The sequence below is a fragment of the Zosterops lateralis genome (assembly GCF_965231275.1).
Source record: "Zosterops lateralis genome assembly, chromosome: 3".
NCBI classification, from domain to species: domain Eukaryota; kingdom Metazoa; phylum Chordata; class Aves; order Passeriformes; family Zosteropidae; genus Zosterops; species Zosterops lateralis.
In genome coordinates this window covers 81003074-81026405 of record NC_139764.1, presented here as the reverse complement: position 1 = coordinate 81026405, position 23332 = coordinate 81003074, and the positions used below count along the sequence as shown (strand labels likewise).

General features: G+C 42.8%; 1 protein-coding gene across 4 annotated transcripts in view; it reads left to right on the top strand.

The window, feature by feature from the left end:
- The first annotated feature begins 15521 nt into the window (after nucleotides 1–15521).
- The window catches only part of SH3BGRL2 (SH3 domain binding glutamate rich protein like 2), a 40437-nt gene continuing 32626 nt past the window's right edge, over nucleotides 15522–23332 (top strand). For 2 of the 4 annotated variants that reach the window (XM_083858462.1, XM_083858463.1), the window contains exon 1: nucleotides 16405–16859. In XM_083858462.1, coding sequence (XP_083714588.1) covers nucleotides 16677–16859 — 183 coding nt within the window. In that variant the 5' untranslated portion in view covers nucleotides 16405–16676. The other 2 variants (XM_083858465.1, XM_083858464.1) reach the window with 2 other exon arrangements.

The window sequence follows — 23332 nt, the reverse complement described above, 5'->3', positions numbered from 1 at the left end:
AGATCCTCATGCACAGAGCTATGCTTGTGGGACCTCTGGACAGACCCTGTATATATTAACCTCCCGTAGTTAGGGTATTTAAAAAATAGATTTATGAAATACATCCTGTAATTAATGCATTTACTGTATCTATTAGGACCCCCTTAGTTAGTAAATTGACTAGATCTATAGGGACACCCAAGTCAGTGCTTTTACTATAGATATTATTAATACCCTCTAGTTAGTGCATTCAGCAATCCTGAACCTGATGCGATGCCAGAGTTCTTCAGCCCAGCTGGCTCCCGGCACCATCCCCAAGAGTGGGCTGCCCCCCAAAAGCCATGCAATCTAGGGTGCAGCTGTAGGGCACAGAGCGCCTCTATGGCACAGGTGGAATGCATCAAGGGCAGGGACATGGAACAGGGAGAAGCCTTCTGCGTGATTTCCAAAGGTGTTTATTCCCAGGAGGGTCAGGGACAGAAAAAGACACAGAACCTGGGCTCACAGAGGCTTATGAGCGTGGGAGGTCTTGGGAGAGGATACAATTTCCAATGAATAAGGGTTACATCGGGGCGGAACATAAGGTGAGGAGTACAATATCATAGACCAATGAAAGAACACAAGGGGAGGGAACATTCTAAACTCACCACTAGGGTGTCAAAGATTAGGATATTGATAGGGAACAGTCTAGAAGAAGGGGAAGGGTTAGGGAAGGATCGACAATTCTGTGGAAGGAAGGAAGGGCAGGTCTAGGGAACAAAGGCAACCAGGGCAAAACCAATTACAGGGGGAAAGGAACAATCCATTGGGGGTGAAATGTATTATAAACAATACAAAATTGGGTAGTGGTGGTGGGGGGGGCAGCGGTTATAGAACAGATCATTGAAACTGATCTGCAATTGAAAAAACTATAAAAACACACCGCAAGAGAGCCTTCTTTGTTATTGTTTCAATCAACCGGGACTATTCCATTAGCTGGACTGTGCAAGCTCTTCTGGACCTTGACCAGAGCTAGAGTGTTTGTAAATTCCACTAGTTGTCAGATTGTGACTGTCTCGGAGCAGGCATGGGTATTAACAAGCCTTTTTTAACAAATGCACACAATTCCCACTGCACAGAGCTCCTCCTCTCCATGGTCTCCCTGGTGCAGCAGCTACTGAAGACCATGGTGGCTACAAAGATGGATTTTTGCCCTGTGTTCCCCTTGCATTCTCAGACCATGCTGGCCATTTCACTTGGGCTCTGAAACTGCCTGGCAGGTCTGGCTGGGCAGGGACCAAGCAAGAGGAACAGCTGCTGGGCCTCCTTGTGTTCGCTGAGGACACAATGAAGATCCTGCTCATCCCAGCCTCCTCCAGGGCTTTGGCACTGCAGAAATGAACTTGTTGGACATGCAGAACGCTGTGCTCTGTCGACAGTGGGAGTTGCCCACTGGAAATCTCCCCCTCCGTCTACTGCTATAAACATGGTCTATGAGGTGATTAAGATATTTGTACTAGAGCATGAATATTGATGTACCTAGGGTCTAGTTGAAGATTTTTTCCTTAATGTATGTTGGAATATTTTCCCGGATATAACATACTTTGTGTATCAGCACATATTTCCCATGCTCTGAACTATCTGCAATTGTATAATCAAAATATTTAAAATTGCAATGCAAATTAATGTCACTCCGTTTTGACATTTTCAGTATTCATGGTGTCCTTATGCTTTTTAATGCATATGTCAAAATAAGCTCTGGTTTTGTTGGGCAGCTGTTTTTCTTACTGCATGCTCACCTACCTTTAAAAATCAAAAGCAATCACTTTCAGAGCTTGCCTCCCATGTCCTGGGCTCTATAGTGATCTATAGAAGACCTCGTCACTCTTTCTTTTCTCAAGTGCTCCTGAGTCATCGGCTGAGAAGCGACAGCTCACCTTTTACAATTGAGTGTTATAACTCCTTGAAAGAATGTCTTTTGGTGTCACTTCTCATACTATGACTGCTTTCAACCCCCTGAAGAGGATTTTCTTGAGTATTCTCTGATCGTGGTGGTATTGGAGCTCCTTCTGCACTCCTGACACCCCTTTTGTGTATCTGACAGGCACCAGAGAAAGGGCTTCCATGAACTCAGCTGAACTTGAGGATGTATAAAAGAAGCACACTGAACATTGTTCATGGAGTTTTGGATTTTGTTTTTAACAACAGAAATTCCCAAGGCTGTGAAATATTGAAATATTAAAAGGGCAGATATAGTGCAATGAAAGAAACATTTGTGTATATTTCACAGCAATAGTTGATTTCAGAGGTTTTACAAATTTATCAGAATTCATTGTGTTAGTATACCTGCTTGAATTTTGAGCTCACAGCTGCCTTGTGGAGAAATACTAAGTGAGTAATATAAAGTGATTGCTGGTGAATCACAGGGATACAATTTACAATGTGATGAGTTAACACTTCCACATAATAAAATAAGGTGCTCCATTACTATAATGTAAAGTGTTAACTGCTCATGTTGTGAATGTAGGGATTGAGGCCTCTGGTGTATGAGAGGCTGTAAATACCCGATGAAGGGAGTAAAGGCAAAGTAATCAGGTGCTTCTCAGCGATGCCCAGTGGCAGGACAAGAAGCAATGGACAGGCTCTGAAATACAGGAAATTCCACTTAAACATAAGAAAAGACTTGTTACTGTGCAGGCAATCAAAGACAAGAAGTTTGCCCAGGAAGGTTGAGGAGATGCTCTAAAATGTGATTGGACAGGGTCCTGAACAACCTACCCTAGCTGACCCTGCTTGAGCAGGTGGGTATTGGCTCAGGCAATATCGAGAGGTCCCTGGGAGCTCAGACATTCTGGGATCCTGCAATGCCAGAATACATATTATGGACCAGGAATGATGGAGCTGATGACACCAGTCCTACAAAGACAGTGTGTCATTTAAATTCTCATGTGTACATATCTCAAGTATGTATGTTTTCATTAGGACTTTTAGTGTGGTATCAACACTCAGTGGCTGTTGATTAACCCCTTTACTTCTTATGAACTTCTTTTGGCATTCCCTATTGCATTTTAGGACTCAGTCCCAGATCTTGATATTTGGTTTTGATTTTGGCTTTCAGGTGCATGAGCTTCTGTTTGTGATCACATCTGAATTAACAAAACTGGACAATTTTTAAATCTCAATAATTGATCAGTCAGTCTGTATAATGAAACTGTCACCTTTATTGTTTTTCACATTAGCAGTAATTTGTGTGCCATATTGCAATACTTTGTGTACAGTGATGCAGTTCTCATCAAGGGCATTGATAAATATGTTGAAAAAATTCATATCCAAAAGATTCTTCCATAAGTTTGAAAAATATGCAATCCCTTGAAATGAAAACACTTCAGCTATAGTGTATTTTTATGAAGTAGTTGTTAACCAGTTTTAAAAATTAATATGTAATATGCTACATTGATTTTGTTTATAGTTGTTTTTTTAATGCAAGATTATGTCAACTATTTGGCAAAGGCACTATTTCAGCCACAATCTTCATTATCAGTCTAATGGTTAATCTCATTAAAACAGTATCAAATTTGTTTGACAGTCTGGGTTCCTGGGAAATTGTGTTGACTGACGTTAATAAACCCGTAATCCGTTAATTCCTTCATTAGTATCCCGTATCAGCATTTCTATTCGTTTGCTTGATGACACTTGCTAGCTAAAGCTGCCTGTAGTTACCCAAGTGATTATATTTATAGCCTGAAAAGGCTGGTTCAACATTAACTTATTCTATACAAGGTCTGAAATTCAAATTACCGCGATGCCACTGCCCAGAGGCGCTGACAGCAGAAGCACAGGATTGCCGAGCAGGCCATTTTGTCTTCGGTTTCTTAACTCTTCTTCCACTTCTTTAAAGGCGACAGCAGGTTTTTGTCGCTCGCCCCGGCTCCCGGATCTGCGGGTGCCCGCTCCGGGCGGCGCAATAGCGCGGCCGTGCTCTAGATGGGGCTTCAGCACCGGCGGAGGCAGCGGATAAAACCGGCCCTAAAAGGCCATGGAGGGGTTGGAAACAGCCTCGTCCCGCCTTTAAATTCGTCCTTCTTCCTTTCATCCAATTGCCTTTTTTTTTTTTTTTTTACAAGGGCTTGTTAGTGACTAGAGACATCTCTAAAGGATGGAAGCTGGAGCTAGCTTTGTTTGATGTCTTTATTATTGAGCTGACCAAGGCTTGGAGTTTGTTGGGGCTTTGGGTTTATATTCCGACTCCTGAGGTTTGGCTCTTGGGCTGGGGGCTCGTTCCGTGCTGTGCAGACAAGAGCGGTCTCCAAAGTGCCGTGGAGGGGCTGCGGCCGGGGCCAGCCCTTGCCGTCGGCAGCTGCTTTCGGCTGCGTGTCCTGTGCCAGGGGCACTGCCCTGGGGACGGGACCTCAGCTCGGGCACAGGCAGCACCGGGGGTGGAGCAGCCTGGTGACCCCAGCACGGCTCTGCAGCGCTGCCCTCGGCCTGTGGGACTCTGCACTCTCCACTGTCACCCCTGGGGACGGAGTAGCCCCATGGGGCAAGTATGGGCCAGGATGCAGTCCTCCAGAAAAAGCCCTGGGATCCTAGCGATGAACATGACTCAGCAATGTGCCTTGAGATCTCCAGTGCAAGAAAAACATTTAAAACCTGGATTGAATCCTGTAAAGGACCACCAAGCCAGTGAGGAGCTGGAACACAGGCTATTCAAGGGGAGGCTGAGGCTGCTGGCTTTGCCCAGCCTGCAGAGATGCTTCAGGGAGAACTCAGTGCTGTCTGCTGTTACGTGGGGAAGGGTGTGGGGAACATTTATCCACACTCTTCCAGAGGTGCCCAGTGGAAGGATGAGCGGCAGCTTGCAACATGGGGAATTCTGACCAGATGGTAGGAAAAAATTGTTCTCCACAAGGGTGGTCAAACACTGAAGAAGGATGCTCAGAAGGTTTTGGAGTCTTCAGCTTTGGAGATATTAAGACCTTAACTGGACACAGCCCAGGCAACCCAACATAGCTGCCCCTACTTTCAGCAGCTTGTCTGACTGATGGCCTCCAGAAATCCCTTCAAAATATGTTAGTCCGTGATGCAGTGATTCTGAAACTGTGTTGCTGTTTACAAGCCAGGAGTGTGCCCTGGCCTGTGCTGCCTCCCAAAGCATGCACAGGGATCATTAATGGAGAGTGTTAGCTGAACCATGAACTCCATGGCACTGGCTGTGGTCACATTTTCACAGGGAAGGAGACAGGGTTACAGTTCTGAAATAGTTTGAGTAAATAAACACAGTTTCTTAAAATAAAAATGCAAAAAATAAAGCCACCTCTTTATTTTCATGCAAGTGCTGTTAGCTCTTTCATTCTGTTAATCTGATTTATGACAATAGTTGCAAATGTGAAATCCTGATCCTTCTCAGGCTGTGTTCTGGACAGGGATCACCAGTGGCTTGTACACACCAGTACAAATAAATGCAAATATCTTTCCGTGAGCAGAGATATTTCCTTTGTACTTTTGTAGATTGAAACCTCTTTTTAGGAAACTGAAATTCCAGAACCTAACTAAAGAGTTCTTAACCTTTGACTGATTTCCTGTAATAATACATTTAGCTAACTACTAATTTCTTACTCCTATTTAAGATCCACTCATATCAAGATTCATGAAACATGATGACTTATGGATTGCTCAGTTTTTCATATACAGAAGACACTATTTACTTTACAAATATTTTAAAGCAAGTTTTCTGGAGAAACTGAGGAAGCAGAGAATCTTTCCTGAACCTTCCAAGTTCACAGTGGAGCGAATGTAAGCCAAAGGAAGTGAAAATGCCCTGCCATCAGCCTTTCTCTATTTAATCTATTAGCTACTCAGCTGTATAATGTATTATCTGTCACACAGTGATAAGCAGCTTAGCTCTCTGAGATCATATTAAATATGTTCAGTTTAGCCTAATTCTGCAGCGCTCCATGTGGAGACACCCTGATGTCCACCTGGAGTGGAGCCCTTTCGAAACCAGTGCAGGTCTGCACAGGGATGGAATCCTCTTCCATGGCTCATGGCTTTGAAGGAGAATATTCTGACTGTCTTCCTTCTTTTCTAAATTCTTTCTTCAGTTCCTGTTCATGCACTTTGAGGAATGAAATATTCAAGCGAGCCCATGCCCTAGAAAACAAAAATATCCCTGTCGCAGATCATCCAGAAGTTTATAGGTTAGAACTGCCTTCATCTCTTTTAACAAGCTCTGCTGGAAAAATATGTTTTAGAAAGAACTGCCCTGCATTTTCCATACTTTAAAAGTACATCTGTTTAATGTTTTGTTAATAGTTCATTGGAAGTTTGACATCACATCTACTCCCTGTATTGTCTTTAATTACTTGTAAAATTCATGTCACCTTGAAAAAAACCCTGAAGCCTGCTGAAAGTCCTGACACTAATACATAGGTAAGTCAGCAGTCTTTGCCTTTTTTTGCCACCTCTCTGAGGTTGATGGGATAAAGACTGTGTAATGACAGATCCTCTCAGCCTCTTCTCCACAGTGACTCCAAGTGTTCCTGGCACAGACGCATGGACTCCTTGGCTGTTCAGGGAGCTCCATCTGCAGCTCAGTGATCACAAGCTGGATTTTAACCAATAGATATAAATAGATTTGATGGAGATGACAAATGTGATAGTCATCCCTGGACAATCACTGCCAAAAACCTGCAGTATTATTTAAAAAAAAAATCCAAAAGGTTTGGCTTTTTTGAAGGGGCAGAATGGGGGCAAACTGAGCTGAAAAGCAGCAGTTAAGGCAGATGTAGAACTTAAAAATAGTATTAACTGATATTAATGTTGACCAAATATAATAAATACAGGACTGGCTAAAATGCAGGTCTACCAATACTGGTGGGTGACCCTGAACTAAGAATTGGTGAATACTGCTTGTGCTAGGAAAATTAGAATGTGACTTTTTAAAAAAAAAAAAGCTTTAAAAAAAAAAAAGCTTTTTTAAAAAAGCTTTTTTTAAAAGTTTCTGCTTTTTTATCTTGACATTTCTGTTCATTCTTTGCATATTTTAAAACTCAATCACAGCCCTCAGTTCATCAACTTAAAAAAAGGCTGCTGCTTAGGCTTCTTCTCCTTATAAATTCTAAAATGACTATTTTAAGGGTATTGCATGTACTCCTTTTGGTGGGAAATTACATTCAACATTGGAGTTAAAGGTCATGTGACCTCACACAAAACGGGTGCCAGAGCTGAGAAAACTGAATAGACTGGCACAATTTCCACAGGATTTAAAATTATCCTCATTGGATGATTGGCTTACATTTCTAATCCGATATGTCAGGCTAAATATAGACTTTGAAGACAATTTCTTTCCATGCAAATAATCACTGCAGGCTGAAAATGAGTAAAAATTTAAATGAGGAGAGAAAAATACTAAATTAAATTATAGACAACTGCCATCTTGCTAGAATATTGACCTGAAACTGCACATACAAAATGTGCCTGCAATGAAGAGAAGGCAAAAGGAGAGAAAAAAAAGAGCAAAATTATTATGTTTGGATATATATTTATAAAGGGAGAGTTTCTGATTCTGTCAGCAATTTCTGTCAAAGATCTACCTTCAGAGGCATCACTGCTGACTTTCAAATATTTCATGTTTGATTGCTGCGTTTTAATCATTAACTATGAATGGTGTCCCTGAATGATCTGCAGGAGCTATGAATCATTCATTATTACTAAAACAAGCCTTTTTGTCTTTGTCAAAAAAAAAAAAAAAAAAAGCAAAAGTACAGCAAAACCTTTAGAAAACAACTATTATTTTAGGAAATGCTACAAATCAATACTACAAAAAACTCCAAGGTCACAGAAAGAAACAGAGAGTGGAGAGCTGAGATTAAGACTGTATACAGGATTGCTTTTTTTGTTGTTGTTTTTTCTTCCTCTAGTCTCTTGAATTCCTGAAGAATATAAATATAATAAAATATATTATGTATGTGGATGTAACTTGAATTTTGTAAGTCCATAGTAATGTTCTGTAGATAAGAGAGATGGTTCTTCTTCTGTGCAAGAACCATCTCTGTGGCACTAAACCCATCTGGAAATGGTCTTTCCCATATTAAAGCAAGACATGAATTTCCATGTGACAGACAAAAAATATTTGCTTCACTGACAAAGTTTCCTATCTGTGTTAGGATTCAGCAAGTTCCAGAGATAGGAGAAATATTATAACCCAGTTTTCTTGGGTTTATTTGTTAGTGTAACTTGTACCAAGAAATATAAATAGCCCTTAGTTCCTGGGGAAGCACACAGCACTGTTTTTGATCAGTCTCATGAGAAATTTACGCTGAATACTTTAAGGGTTTATTCTTAACACATGAATTCCAGCCTGTGAGAGAAACTGTATCCTCAGCCATGATCTTCATTATATCCTAGTGCCATAAAAATCATTCTCATTGGTTCAACTTCTGTGTTGGACCAGATGCAATTCCAGACTAATGCAACCCAGCCTTGAGAGTGGCAGCAACATGGAGACAGCATGAAGATGCCACAGATAAAGCTGAATTTGAGTAAGATGGAGATGTCTGTAGGTATGAAGACTATGCTTAACATTTATTTACTGCTTGCCATGCTTAATGGCTACATCACAGAAAGTGACAAAATTGAAAGATCCCAAAAGAAATATTGCAAGAGAGACTCTCGCTCTTGAAGTTGCTTTCAAGAAGATATGCATGCTGCATATGATTCTCTGATTTTCTGCCTGCAGCAGATAGGTTGGCTGCTAAAATCAGAACCAAGACAGATTTCTCTAGGCCCGTGTCTCACCACTGGGTCATGCAATAGAAGGTTTGTAAGGCCCTTGCCAGTCATATTCTAAAAAGAAGTCTGCCCTTGCTTTCATGATGATTCACAGTTGTCTCCCAGCCTGAATCTGCAACCCATCTTGTGGAGTATCTGCCTTTTCACACAGATAGTCCCATTTATTTCACTGAATGCTACTTGTCTGAGTGGGGTCTACTCAATAGGAATAAGTACTGCAGCTGCAGGCTTTAGTGACTCAATGGGGATTTGAAATGCAAGATCTGAACTGGCTCTGTGGATATATGAAACAAGATTTTTCCCTTTTGTCAAGTCTCCCATGAGGTCTTTGCTGAACCCTTGATAGTCTTTGAACCACTGATGATGTGAGGAGGAACCCCTCACACTTGCCTCCAGTGCAGCCTATTATGTAGTCCAAAAACTCTGAGAATGGGTCTCTTGTATGTCCTATTATGTAGACTCCATTGAAAAATATTGCATCTGATTATGACACTATTCTGTTGAGTTTAATATTCCTCAGACTTTCCTAAACTTTAATTATCATCATTAAAAGGTTAGTACTGAGTCAAAGTTATTTCCTGTTGTTTTAAATAGGACTGCTTGGGGGATGGAGGAGGTTTACATGTTGAAAGTAGACATCACAAATATTCACCCACTTAGGGTCTGATAGAGCTGTTATATCATATTTGTCCATTTGTGGACAAATTGTGGTCAAAAGACCACTTCCTGTATACAAATAAAGAAATTTAGACAAGTAAGGTTTTTAAAATACTGTAGCTTTTTTTTCAGGAGTAATCTAAGAGCAGCCTATGCTGACCATGACTAAAATAGGTTATGACTGAGACAGGTATGCTGTCAAAATAGGTTTAGCAGCATAGTTGCTTGGCCATACCTTCATTAGTTATTTTATATCTGCTATTCTGAAAGTAATTTTAGTTCAGTCTAGCCGCATTTAGAAAAAATCAATGGCAGCTTTGACATGCTTACCCTTGCCATGCCATTAGCAGAGCAGCAGACTTGATCCTGCTGGCTGCATGATGTTTGTTGCTTAGTGAAATAGATAGTATGTATCTTGAGAGGATGGTTTGGATGAATTGACAAAATTATATCTTTTGCAGCAAGACTAATGTTGCTAACCTCTCATAGCTTCTCATTTTGATCAGGCCATGCTTGTTTTACAGATTTCCTATGAAGTTGTGTCTCTTTCATCATGCTTTTCTAGTTAATTAAAAAACCCCAAACAAATGGGGCTGTATTGGCTTTTTGTTCTTACCATTCAATTCATGATCTGACTAGTCTGGAAGCTGGCCTAAGCTGAGCCTTCACTGACAAAAGTCATACATACTTATTGTGTCAACCAGCAGTTCTCCCAGTGGAAAAACACGGATGCAAAGAATGTCATTCTTTTTCTGCAAAGAAGAGATGGTAAAATCAAATGTGGCCAGGGGTAGCAGAACTGAGTTTTGTAGCTGACTTTTGGGAAGTGCTAAAAATTCCACTTAGCATTTTCACCACTTTACATTTTACAACTGAACAACAGTTGCAGGTTAATTAGCCCTCTATGGAAAATACTACTTTACAACTGCTACCTCCCCAGTACCTTTATAGCAGAAGAAAATAAATCTTAGAAAAATAAATACTCTGAGACAGAGTAGCAGCTGCACCAAAGACTTGATCAGGGAAAACATTGTGCATAACACAGAACATGGAAATACAAAATGTAACAAACTTTATTCTACAAATCTAAAAGGAATAAACAAATATTAGCAAATTTTGCAGGGTTACACTACCAAAGAATACAAAATGTATATCTACTTTGACAGTCAGGTCTGTGTTTAGTTCAAAACAGTTTGGGTTGAGACTTGTAAGGCGATACATGGAAGGACATGAATGATTTCTCTACTCATCACCTGACACAGTGTGGCTTCTCATTTATTTGGCTGTCTTTTTGTTTGCCTTACATTGCTTCCTACATGTTCCTTTATTCAGTGTATTGGTTGCACAAGTTGTATCTATGCTAACCTGATGGTGCCAGGCCAAGCACCTTGTTTCCATTCTGTGTGTTCCTGCTCTGAATCCACATTTCTTCAGCTTCTGTCCAGGCAGTAAAGGGTCATCTTGGTTCAAACAACCTATGACATTGCAATTCCTTCCCATGTAGTTCAATACAGCCTGTCTGCAGCACAGGCCTAATTACTGCTGCCACTCTTTCCTTTTCTGCCTTTTCTCTCTACCACCTTCAGCTCCCACTTGTTAGTCCCCTCTCCAGATTGGGTCATCCCCTCACCAGTTTGGGAAACAGGACCCGTGTGACTTCTCCACTCTTTCATTCTCCTTGGCCCCTGCCCAAGAAGCCAACAATGTCCAATGTCAGGGCATCACTCCCCTGGTCCAGAAGAAAGCAGGTTGTCTGCAATTGTCTGCACTGCTTCTGTGGTGTTAAATTCATGCTGCTTGTGCCTCCTGTCTGTGGGGAAGGGTTCTGTCAGCTCTTGTGTCATCTTCTGCAGAGAGATGGGCTACACCTGAACCAGCAGACCACTACTGGGCCACCCATGCTGCACAAGAGGACACCTTTGGCCTCAGAGATGAGGATTAAAGTGGGCCAAAGATTTTTTTCTGATGATTCCTGAAGACTGCCTCAAACTTGTGACCGAGTACAGTCTTGTGTCCCTTCAGTGGGAAAGTGGGCTTGAACCCATGATAGACATGCAGAGCTCATATAATCCTTATCCTTAAATTCACATCAGCTTTCCACATTTGAGATGGTTCCTCACCTCTCTGTTCTGTGAAATATCTAAAAAACTCATAAAAACTATCAAACTAATAACTATTCTTCGTTCATTTAGTGGATACGCTTTAGGAAAGTTGCCAAAATTCATATACTCGACTGCTCCTTATTCTCTGCAAGATTACTCTCTTTTTGTCCTTGCATATGTAAATATTATTGCTGACCCACTTCTGCATCCTGCAAGAAATTAATCTTCTAAAGTGCCTTGTCAGAGTGTAACTGAACATATCTGGAAACACAGCTGAAAAAAAGCCAAAATGGATGTGGTAGATTGTTTTTCCAAGGGCTTGGCAGAAGGTCCCTCCCGGAAAGGGCTGGCAGGAATGTAAGGCTCCATGGCTGCTCTCTGAGTGCACTTCACATCTTGAGTACTTGCTAATTTAGGTTTCATTGGAATTGCAGATGGGGAAATGAAATTTGTGGGAGCTTTCATTCCTCATCCCTCTGCGCTAATGTAGATTACTAAAGGTTGTTCAAATCAGCAGAAATACGGATGCAAACCTACTGGACTTGACATTGTTGGGCCTGATTTGCTTGCAGTATCTTGTCCTGGAAGTGTAGACAGGGTAGAAGGCTTGACACTGACTGAAACCTGCTGAATTCCTGCTCCTCAGTCAGAGCCACCACCTTCAGTAGCAGTGGATCGCTAAAGACACAAGTAGAAATTGAACCCTAGAACTTCTTACACAATGTAGCTGGAAGTTTAAGGAATGATGACTGATTTAAATAGAACATGAAAGATGTTTTAATCTCCAGGTTCAGTTGACTGAGCAAGTCAGATGACTGACCTATATCAGATGTGGAATTTCACAGGAAACTGTTTTTCTTTTCAAAGGTCCTTAGTATTGGGAATTCATGGAGAGAATCAAAGCAGCCACAGATACTACAACTAGTCATGTTTTAACTAAAGAGCAGAAGATTGTGACTTCAATTAAGAGCAGCTGCTGAGAAGAATGGACTCACATAGCTTTGTAATTATCAAGTATATTTAGATTTAAATGACATGAAGGAAGGTTTACTTAAGATATCTGGATTTTTAAATTTTTGTTTGTTTGTTTGTGTTTATTTTCTTCTGAAGGTTATAAAGAGATGGTACAGAAATAATTTTGAAGTGAAGAACAGCTCTCTGCTCTCCTCAACATGCCACAAATTTGTAAATGCAAGAATCAAAAACTTTGTCAAAAAATTTACAGTTCTGTCTCTTCCCAAGAGCCTGCTTTAATACATGGCTTTGAGTAATTCAAGTCAAAAGAGAAAGAGCTCTATCTTGTGATGTTATCTCCAAAATCTGGCTGTGGGGAAAACTGAAAAATGCTCTGAATGTAAACCTCTGTCCACAGAGAAGGTTTTGGAAAAAAGAGGGTTTTGGGTGAAACTGAGTTTGTTATTGAGAAATATCAATGATTAATAAAACATGCAAAAAAAATTTGCAAAGGATAGAGTGATCTTGAGAGGAGCTGCTTGACCTGTTGTGCATGTAGAGGAGGATTCATAAGAATATGCACAGCCCACTGCTGCAGGCATTTAAGCACAATGGAGAGAATGTACCCTGGAGGTTACTTCTGTGAACAAAATGATACCTTAAAAATATAGTGGTTTCTAGGATGTATGCAGAGAGTTGGGCTCCAGGCAGCATTATCTCATGTGCTTTCAAGCTGTGTCTGGCCAAGACAGCTATCAGCCACCACCCTGAGTGCCATTACTCAACAACTGAAACAGTCCTCTACTTACATTACATTATCTTGGCCATTTTGTGAGGTTTAGAGCCTTTAGGTTATCTTTCTCTGGTGTTCTGCAGTGCAAAGCAGCTGATGATACTCGGTAGCTGTGTTGAAGCTGGAGCACTGTGTCTTCTCTACTCTTTAACTTCATTTCCTGCTCTCTACCATGACAGTCACATTTCTACCAAAAAAAGATTGATCTGAACTGTCAGAGCTTTTAATGGCATTCTAAATCTGTAATTTTCAACATGTTTTGGTACTTGGAATTTTAAAAAAGTGATAAAGACCTCTTTAGAAATTTAAAGTATGTGGACTATTGCAGAGTCTATGACACTTCACTGTTTCTTAGCAATGTTTCATGGAACCCAGAGAAATAATTGATTGGTACCAAAAACCCACAGTCCAGAAAACTTCTAAAATGCCTCAGGCAGACTGTTTCTTTCAGGTGGAAATAAAGCCACTTTAAAATTGTTTTCAGTCCTGAACATAATATTCCGTGTCTCCCATATTTTTGTTGTATGCCTGTTGCATCTTACTATACAATCATCTTTTATCATAACTAGAATGTTCTTTGTGCAAAGTTGTACTTTTATACTTCTGTTTCCACATACTCATGAGCCTTGGGTTTGTGTGTACTTTGTTACCTTAGCAGCAGTAAAGTTCTGTTTAATCTTCCGTGAAGATCTGGCATAACAATGAATCATTCTTACCACAAAATCTTTAGAAAATACCCCTGCCCCCCATAAATTCACATTGTCTACTCCAGTGTTTCTGTACCTCCTGTAAACATGGGAAACTGCTCATAAATCATTTTAGCAATGTTTTTAATTTATTACTTTTCTTCTACTTAACTAAAAGTTCATACCATTTTGTTTGTCTTCAAGTGTCCAGAAGTGTACAATAGAAATGGAGTTAAAGGCGTGGCCTCAGGACATTTACCAGAAGCAGATGCAGGACAAAGGGTGATATCCAGTCTTAACCTGTACACCACATGAAAATGCAAAATATCACAGGGTGATGTCTTATAGGTTTTACACTCCACAGAGGAGCAATTCTCTGCTTAGGAGCCACATAAGATGATGCTCTACAAGCTTTAAAATCTTCAGGTTCTCAGAGTAATGCTTATTTTTCCTATTTTTCTGGAGTACTTCCATAATGAACTAGCTTCATTATGTGTATAGAAAGCGTGGCAAAAGAGAGACATGAGAAAGTTGTCTGGATTTTTTCAATTCCTGTGTTGCAACAAAGTTGACACCAGAAAGTCCTTGGTGCAAAAATTTTAGCCCAAAATCTTATAAATATACTTAAAATTTGAGATTTACAAGAAAATTCATTGAAATACGGGCTGAGATTTTTCAAAATCAATTCTAAAGAGTATTTGAAAGAATGCTTTAATTAAGTTGTTGCATTTGTTATCAAATTGAATGTGGGCAGGGAACTCCCTACTCTTTGATGATTTCTCTAAATATGAGTGGAGTAAAGATGCTGAAGCTTTGGCTTAAGCTGTGCCAAGTGTGATAGAGGGAAGATCTTCATGAGGTCTGGTCATGAAGACCAGACTGGTCATGATTTTAGCTCAGTTTGAGTCTATCAACTGTGGGCATGAATTTAGCTGCTCAGACTCTGTTTTGAAGTTCCAGCTGTAGGAACCTACTAACCCAAGGGTTGCAGGAACAAAAGGGAGTCTCTAAAAACAATAAAAAAGAAAAATGTGCAGTGTCTTGTCTGTCCTTTTTCCCCCATAGCTTTTGAGAATTTATGCAGCTTATAAAGACCTTCAAATGAACTGAAATGAAAGTTGTTTTCCACATGGGAAAGGAGACTGCATCTGTGGCTTTTGGAACCAACAAAATAGAGGATTCTTATAGGAAGAGGAAACAATCTTAAAAAATACCTTAGTTACAGTTTTTACAAGCCCATTAGAATTCTTAATTTTCTTATTTACAGCTTATGCTTTTTCCATATAATGCCATTGCCACATGCCTTCTCTGGGTTATTGGTTATGTGTTAAGGCTGTCTCTGAGATGTAGGAGCATTCTCTTCTACTATCTAGTGAGAGATAAAGATGTCCAGCACCCTTCAGAATCAGTCTTGCTATCTTTTTTCTGCCTTGCAGTACTTATGAAATATATTAGCAAGCAGGAGTTATTAATATTATAGTTTAAAGCCATGTATTAGTGCTGTGAGTGAATCATGTACAGCCAGCTGCAGTGAGTTGCCCTGATTTTATTTATTTCATAAAATGAGAGTATGGCTAAACCAGAATATTAAACCCAGTATTTTCTAGTAGTGAGTAAATAGAGAAATAAGTAGGAAGCAAGCACCTCCATCTTTTAAAGAAAACTTTGAGAAATGCAGGAAAATTTGTTGTCAGAAATAATCCTGCAGTGTGAAGGAAATTCACTGAGTAAGGTAATGGGAGTTTTCCAACAAATTCCTATAATTACTCACCTATCACATTATTTTAACAAGTTGCTTGGTGTTGCCTTACAAACCAACACAAAAGAAGTTTGTCTCCTTTGCTGTTTTCCCTGGTCATTCAGCAGCAATTAAACAATAAACACTTGTCGTTCCCCAGTTTGTGGTTCCCATAGCAAAAGTTATGCTCAAGTGAAGACAAGAGCACTGGAGCCAGAAAATCTTAACCTTTGTACCTAAGTGCACTCCAATAAAGTTTACTTCTTTTCTTTCAACAAGCATTCTCACGAAAGCAAAGTAATGCATACATCTCTGCAAGATTGGTACGTGAATTCCCATTTTAGGACGTTATATTCCTGATATTAAGCTCCAGTCCAGAGGACAGTGAAATCAGTAAAAAGCTTTCCAATGACTCCCACAAGATAAATGAACCTCTAAGAGAGCACTTAGAGTTTTACGACTCTTGCTAGGTACTTTCCTCAAGAAATTCAGGATTTCAAAATAAATAATCAATATTAAAATGTACAGCAAGCTTTAAGGGAATATTTAGCGGCAAGTCGAGGTCTGTGCTTAGTCTGAACAGTGGAAATTCACTGAAGGCAGTGGCAATGCAAAGGTGTGAAGGAGGATGACACAGCACACTTCATCCTTGGGGTGAAACGATGTGAAGGGGAAGTTTGTCAGAGGGAATGAACAACCATCTGGCTGCGTGCAGGAAAGTAAGAGGATGAGGGTTACGGCTGTAGTAACACGTGTAAGGTTGTCAGCTGTGCGGTTCTTGACTTTAAATAAAGGCAAGCTGCATTCTCCCGGCCCCAAAGGCTGATGAGGACCGAATTCCCCTTGGTCACTTGCAGATGAGCGGACTGATGAAGGGTTATTTGGGGTTATCCGCTTATCCTCCTGATTAATAACATCTGTTCCACAGCTGACACTATTGGGAACTGTACATCCATACCAGGGAATGAAAATGGGCAGCGCTGTTTAACTCCTTTGGGATGTATGGCGTAGGACAGCCCTCTCCCCCAGTGTCCTGCCTCTCCTGCTTGTCCCTGTTGCTTGCCGTGACAGGAATGCCCGGACAGGAATGTCCAGAACGGCTCGTTTTCCACCGCCTCGGTAAGCGGCGACCAGGGGGCAGACCCGGACCCAGCGGATCACACCTGGAGGCTCCGCATGGGGTAGGAGGAGCAGGAGCAGCCTGAGCTGGAGCGAGGAGCAGCCCCCTTGGCGGAGGGGAGCGATTTCAGGCGTGGCTCACCTCGCTCTGCGGGCAGCGCACCTGGAGGGGCACCAGCCCCTCTCAGCCTCCCGCGGGCGCACGGGGGCAGCCCCGGGGCTGGGGCGGGCAGGCTGCCGCACGTTTCCCCGGCAGCCGGGGGCGGGCAGGCTCCTCCCGGCTCGGTGCGGGGCTGTCCCCGCCCGGGCAGGACTACAGCGCCCGTCGGTCCCTGCGCGCCGCCCACACCCCCCCCCCCCGCCTCCCGCCGCCGGCGCTGCCTCTGCCAGCCCGACCCGGCTCGCCCGAGGGGGCTGCGCTCGCCGGCAGGGCCGGGCAGGGCAGGGCAGGGCTGCGGGCTGTGGGCACACTCGGGGGCGGCGGGGCGGAGCTGGGCGGCCCCGGCCCCGTCCCGTGCGGGGGAGCGGCTCCTGGCAGGCTCCCTGCCCCGTCCGCACCGCTCCTGTCGCCGCGGCTCATGAGGTGAAGATGGTGATCCGCGTCTTCGTCGCCTCCTCCTCGGGCTCGGTGGCGGTGAGTGGGGGCGAGCGGCGGCGAGCGGGGAGCGGAGCGCGGGCAGGGCTCGGGCTGCGGGGCTCAGCCTGCGGGGGCCGGGGCTGCGGGGCTGGGGCTGCGGGGCTCAGCCTGCGGGGCTCGGGCTGCGGGGCCGGGGCTGCGGGGCCGGGGCTGCGGGGCCGGGGCTGCGGGGCTGGGGCTGCGGGGCTCAGCCTGCGGGGCTCGGGCTGCGGGGCCGGGGCTGCGGGGCTGGGGCTGCGGGGCCGGGGCTGCGGGGCTCAGCCTGCGGGGGCCGGCAGCCCGTCCTCCCCAGCCCGCCCTCGCTCCGAGCCTCCTCCCCGCAGCCGGCACCCAGCCGGGGCCGTTCCGCGGGCTGCCCGGGACGCGGGGCTGAGTTTGCCGCGGTTGTGGGCGCGATGGGGGCGGGAAAGACAACTCTCCTCCGCGGGGCTGCCCAGGCTTCACTGGCTCGTAAATTGCCTTTGGCAAACCAAACGCCCCGAAACCTTTGTAGGGAACGAGTCTTGGGTGCGTTTAGAGGGTCTCAGAGGTCGCTAAGTGGGGCTGAACTTTCCCTGTTGGGAGGCGGTGAGCGCCGCGGTGCGGGGGGACCCTCCCGGGGGAGCCGAGCCCGGCAGGTGCGGAGCCCCCCAGCCCGGCAGGTGCGGAGCCCCCCAGCCCGGCAGGTGCGGAGCCCCCCAGCCCCGCAGGTGCGGTACCCCCCAGCCCCGCAGGTGCGGTACCCCCCAGCCCCGCAGGTGCGGAGCCCCCGAGCCCGGCGGGTGCGGAGCCCCCAGCCCCGCAGGTGCGGTACCCCCCAGCCCCGCAGGTGCGGTACCCCCGAGCCCGGCGGGTGCGGAGCCCCCAGCCCCGCAGGCGCGGTACCCCCCAGCCCCGCAGGTGCGGTACCCCCCAGCCCCGCAGGTGCGGTACCCCCCAGCCCCGCAGGTGCGGAGCCCCCGAGCCCGGCAGGTGCGGTACCCGCCACCCAGGGCAGGGCGGACACATCAATACAGGAGAGCCCAGGGACAGGCTTCAGGCCAACAGCACCTCTCTGCATCAAGAAATGTTCTGGAATAGTACAGCTCTTCTCGGACTCGCTTTTGAAGGGTATCGCTGCTTTCTCTGTTTAACTGAAGCTTGTACATCATTCTCTTGTTAAATTAATTATGCGTGTGACCTGTGAATTTCCATATTTTCATATAGAGTGACAGCTTTTTGTTAAGGAAATCTGGGCATAAATGTCCTACTGAATTCGTTCTTTTAAAAGAAACATCAAAGGGATTTAGATATAATTGATACTCTGTATGCTCCAGCAGCGAGCAGCACTTTCTGTGTTGCAGAAGGACGTAGCACACTCCTCTCTGAAGGTTTATTGTGTGTTCAGTTCCTTCAGCCTTTTATTGTATGGATCTAGTTTTCAGTTCAGTAACATGATGACAGGTATGTGTTCTGATATATTTTGGCATGAAGTGTTCAAAATGCTTAGTGGCTGCATTATAGCTAATAAAAACTAATTATCCATTTCAGTAGCCAACTGAGTAAACACAGCATCTTCAGAACTCTGTAATCCATGTCCATTAAGCATGCATAAGAGAAACATCATCTTCCCTGCACGGGCAGTTGGTTCATGCTGAGGTACTGTGGCATTGCTGGTTTTAGTTTCTGTTTCATGCCCCATGGGCTGAACGATAAACATAGTTTTGTGTTTTGTTTTGTTGGAGGGGTAGAAAAGGGCCACATAGTTCACTCACCCCCATCTCCAGTCTGCAAGGAGGTTACTAATAGGATTTTTTGATTCTGCTCTCTCCTTACCCTGTCTGCCTGCAAGGTACATAGTTAGCAGAGCAATATAATCCTCATAACTATCTGTTAACCCAGCAAACCAAATCTGAGTTTGACAAGCAGTTTAAATTGCACATCAGTTGCCTGGCTGGGTTTTTTTCTGGGTTGGACACCAAGAAGATGACAGGATATGGGTAACAGTTTGCATGGTGGTGATAGCCAACTTTCTTCATCTAGTCAGCAGTACATGTGAGTGCAGGCTAACTAGAGCAGAACACACGATTCAGTGATTGAAGGTATCAAGGACCAGAGCTGTGACATCTCTTTCGTGTAAGTTTTTTTTTTCATCTGTGTTATCACAGCATTTAAGAACTGTAATTACGGGCTCGGTTCCTGCTGTTTTCAGTGTTGCATCACGGAGGCTTTTCTTTTTTCTGTAAGCTTTGCAGGGGGTGTCCTTAGATCCAGGCTAAGGATGGAGGAAAATGATAAAGAAAACACTATTATTAGCTAGTTATGTGGGAATCTGCATCTGGAGAAGAGGGTGGTTGCTGTATTTCATGTCTCTAAACAGTTTTAAAGGAAGATTTAAACTTACTATCATCCTTCTAGAACTAAACATTAGTGAAAGGAAAGAAAAAGTTATTTGAGTCATGCAATTGTCATCTCCTCCAGCCTTCAGCACTACATCAGCTATTTTTTGGGATCCTGTGCTATTCATGAGACAGAATTATTGCCCAATTGAGGAAAAGGAGTACCTAATATAGATCCTACTCTGTCTTCTGCTAAAAATGTCAGAATACATGATTTAATTTCTACCTGTAAGTCAACTGGAGTCAAATTGTAGGCTAGCTGCTTGTAAGAGTGGATGTCTCTCAGATTAGTATCTGACCTGCTGTAATTGACCAGAAACTTCTATACCTAATACTGACTGACAAAAAAAAGCAGTGTCATTCTGACATAATTATTTTTCCAATCTCTCTAGACATACTTTGTTAATTTACTCTTTATTTTAAAATGGAAAGTCTATGTAGTCACAGAGTAAGCTATTGTTTTGGCAAATATAATGAGCTAAACTCTTTGTGTACGACTCCTTTTGAAATCTTCAGAATACCCAGGTCAAATGATAGGCATTTGGCTGAAACATTCCTGACAAATACACTGATTGTATACTCAGAGAAGGCTTTAGTTTGCATAAATATAACTTTATCTGGAATTTACTAGAATATTTATTGATCTCGATACTTGGTGTAATTTGTTTTGTGCTAAAGAAGATAAAAATATGTAATTGTCATACATAATTCTATGAGTCTAGTGCGTAAAATATTTTGAGGGCATCCCAAAGAATAAGAAATGGAAGTAATCAAAGCAAATGAGAAGGAGCCAAGAATAATGTGAATTTTCCCTTCATTTGGTTTTGGAGTTCTCCCTGCAGCATCTTCCACACATCTGAAAGTTCGTAGACCCCCGAGAGGTTAATTGTTGTAACTTCTTTTTGTTTGTTTAATAAAACTTGTGACTATAAATGCTTCATGAGCTTGAAATAACTCACAGATCCTAAAATGTAGTTGTTGTTTGAGTGGAAACATTGGTCTTCAGCGTTTCGGGAAGCTGGACAGTGGGTTTTTAGCCTGCAGGGACGCTGTAGAGAAGTTTCTGAGACCTTCTTGTGGGAAGGGAGGAGGGAGGCATTGTGCGTGCGGGTACATTTCTAAATCACCTCGTCTTGTGTTAAGCATGCATTAGGCAGATTCAATTGAATCGCAATGCGAAGCCTCTGAATAGGCAGACAGGCATGTTTCTACAAGCCTTACTGTCTCCTGCTCTTTCTGACCTGAATTTCTACTTGTGTTGGTAAGCTGTGTCTCGAATTCCAAGCACTTCTTTGTTGGGCTGGGGAGGCAGGCTTTGCTACTCCTCCCTGATAAGGACAATCAATGTTCTTTTGTGCCGAAGAGAAATGTTACTTTAAAAGTAGCCTTTACTTTTCTCCCTCAGCAATGCTTCACTGTTTTCAGGAAATAGTTTATGTCCACATTTTTCACCAAATCATTCCAAGGTGACTGTAATTTTATCTGTTTCACTTTCTCCAGTCTATCAGTAAAAATTTACACTTGTGCTAGTGTACTACATATGGACTCATAGTTCAGTGGTTTTCAGTGTCTTAAAGCAGCTTTACCTTTTTCAGGAAGCTGGTGGTATGAGCTAAGTGACTTTAAGTTTGGAATTCCTACAGTTATCTAGAAAAGCCAAACCAGAGGAGACTTCAGTCTTGCAGTTAGAGGGCTGAAGATCAGGTAAGAGGAATATCATGGAAGAGCTGTTAAATAATGGAGAACCTTCAAACAACTGCTTCACTTATACTTTCTCCTTTATGGTATTAATTTATTGAAGCTTCATCTCTTGAGCTGAACAGATAATATAGGGGAATTAGTGAAATAATGAGACAGCAGGTACAATCTGCTCTGACTAGTGAGATATGTGAAACACTTTCCCATTGTAATTTTTGTATGTTCACAAGATGAGAAAAACAGGTCACTGAAATGAATTCCTTTTAGTGTGCAAAGATAAGTGTTGCTCAGCCACATTCTTCAGGAGAACATGTTTGGGAGGACAGGAGAGTTTGGGAAGGAACAGCAACAACTTGAAAAGAATAGACGTTTTTAAATGACCAAAACTTGGACTTTGACTCTTGCAACTGAAAAGGATTATGGATTTTTTACTAGGAAGCTTGATAAGATAGGTGCAGTTATAGTTAAATTGTTTCTATAGCAAATATTGGTTTTATGAGACTAAAGCTCTCCTTTTGATTAAGCGTATTATGGAGGTCAAATGAGTTGGATTTTTTGTTTCCCGGTATGACTTTAAATCACATTATAAAACATTGGAATGTCAGAATAATTATAGTCATGTTCATTTGGTTCACGTGTTGTTGGGTAATCTAATGGAGACAAATACAGTGCTAGCATTCTTAAGGCTAAGCTGGTTTCCGCTGGATGATGAATTTCAACTCCACCCTTGTTTGTAAAAAGTCATTGTAACTCAACCTTTCTCACTGCACTTCCCAGAAAGATTGTGCTTCTTGTTGGAGTTGTAGAATAAGTTGACTTAGAATATATCACTTCTAGAATATCCACCATATTAACTTTTTTGTTTGTTTGTTTGTTTGCCTCTGCACCCCAAAAGCACAACAGTCAAAACTGAAAGTGATTTGGTTGAGTGATACAAGTGCCTTTTGAGAAAACAGTGTTAGTTATGGTGGTCATTTGGAGAGATTGACAACTTGTTGCATGTGATTTATTAAAGTTCAACTAAAAAAAAAATAATAAGCTTTGTAAATTAAAAATATTAAGATAGATTTTTTAATATTTGAATTTTGTGAAATCAGATCAGAGCAGCAGGTGAGCTAGCTTTCCAGAAATGAGACAATAATCTTTACAGTTGGAAGCGATCCTGCAATATTTACATGGGAAGTAGCAGTATTTTGAGTGCTTAACTACAGTATTGTCTAGATCTGTCTGCATGCTGAGGATATACCCATTGGATTGGATCCTCAAAGCCTGATTCATGAATCCTACATGAACATCATACTGTGTCACTTCACCCCTTCAAGGTGGTGGTGCTTTTGGCTGTGCACCTACAGAGCACTGGATACTGGAAGAAAACAGGTGGATCCTTGCTCAGTCACCAGACACATCATGTGTATCCACATCTTGGACATTAGCAATTATATTAGGTGCACAGGAGAGATCTGGGGACTTTCTGGATTTAGTCCCTTTGAGGAACAAAATTAGTTCCTTCATTCTTCCTCAAGTTTCTTATTATCAGCTTAGGTGACTTGCATTCATCTTTGCTGACTTCTGTCAGTCCTATTTTACAGGGTTGTGGCAGAGAGAGCCTGGGAGCTTCACTCATGACTGTGAATTCTGTGAGGCAAGGGAGGTCAATGTTGAAGGCTTTGGCTGGTTTTCACCTTAAGGACTCACTGTCTGTGCATCTAGGTTTCAGGTCTGTATTCTAAATAAGTGTAAACTCTAGTTCTATTCTCCTGCCTTGTGATGGAGAGAACTGTGGGCCTGTGAACACCAGTTCAGATCGCTCAGGAATGTGTTCAGGAGGGAGCTGAGTGTGAAC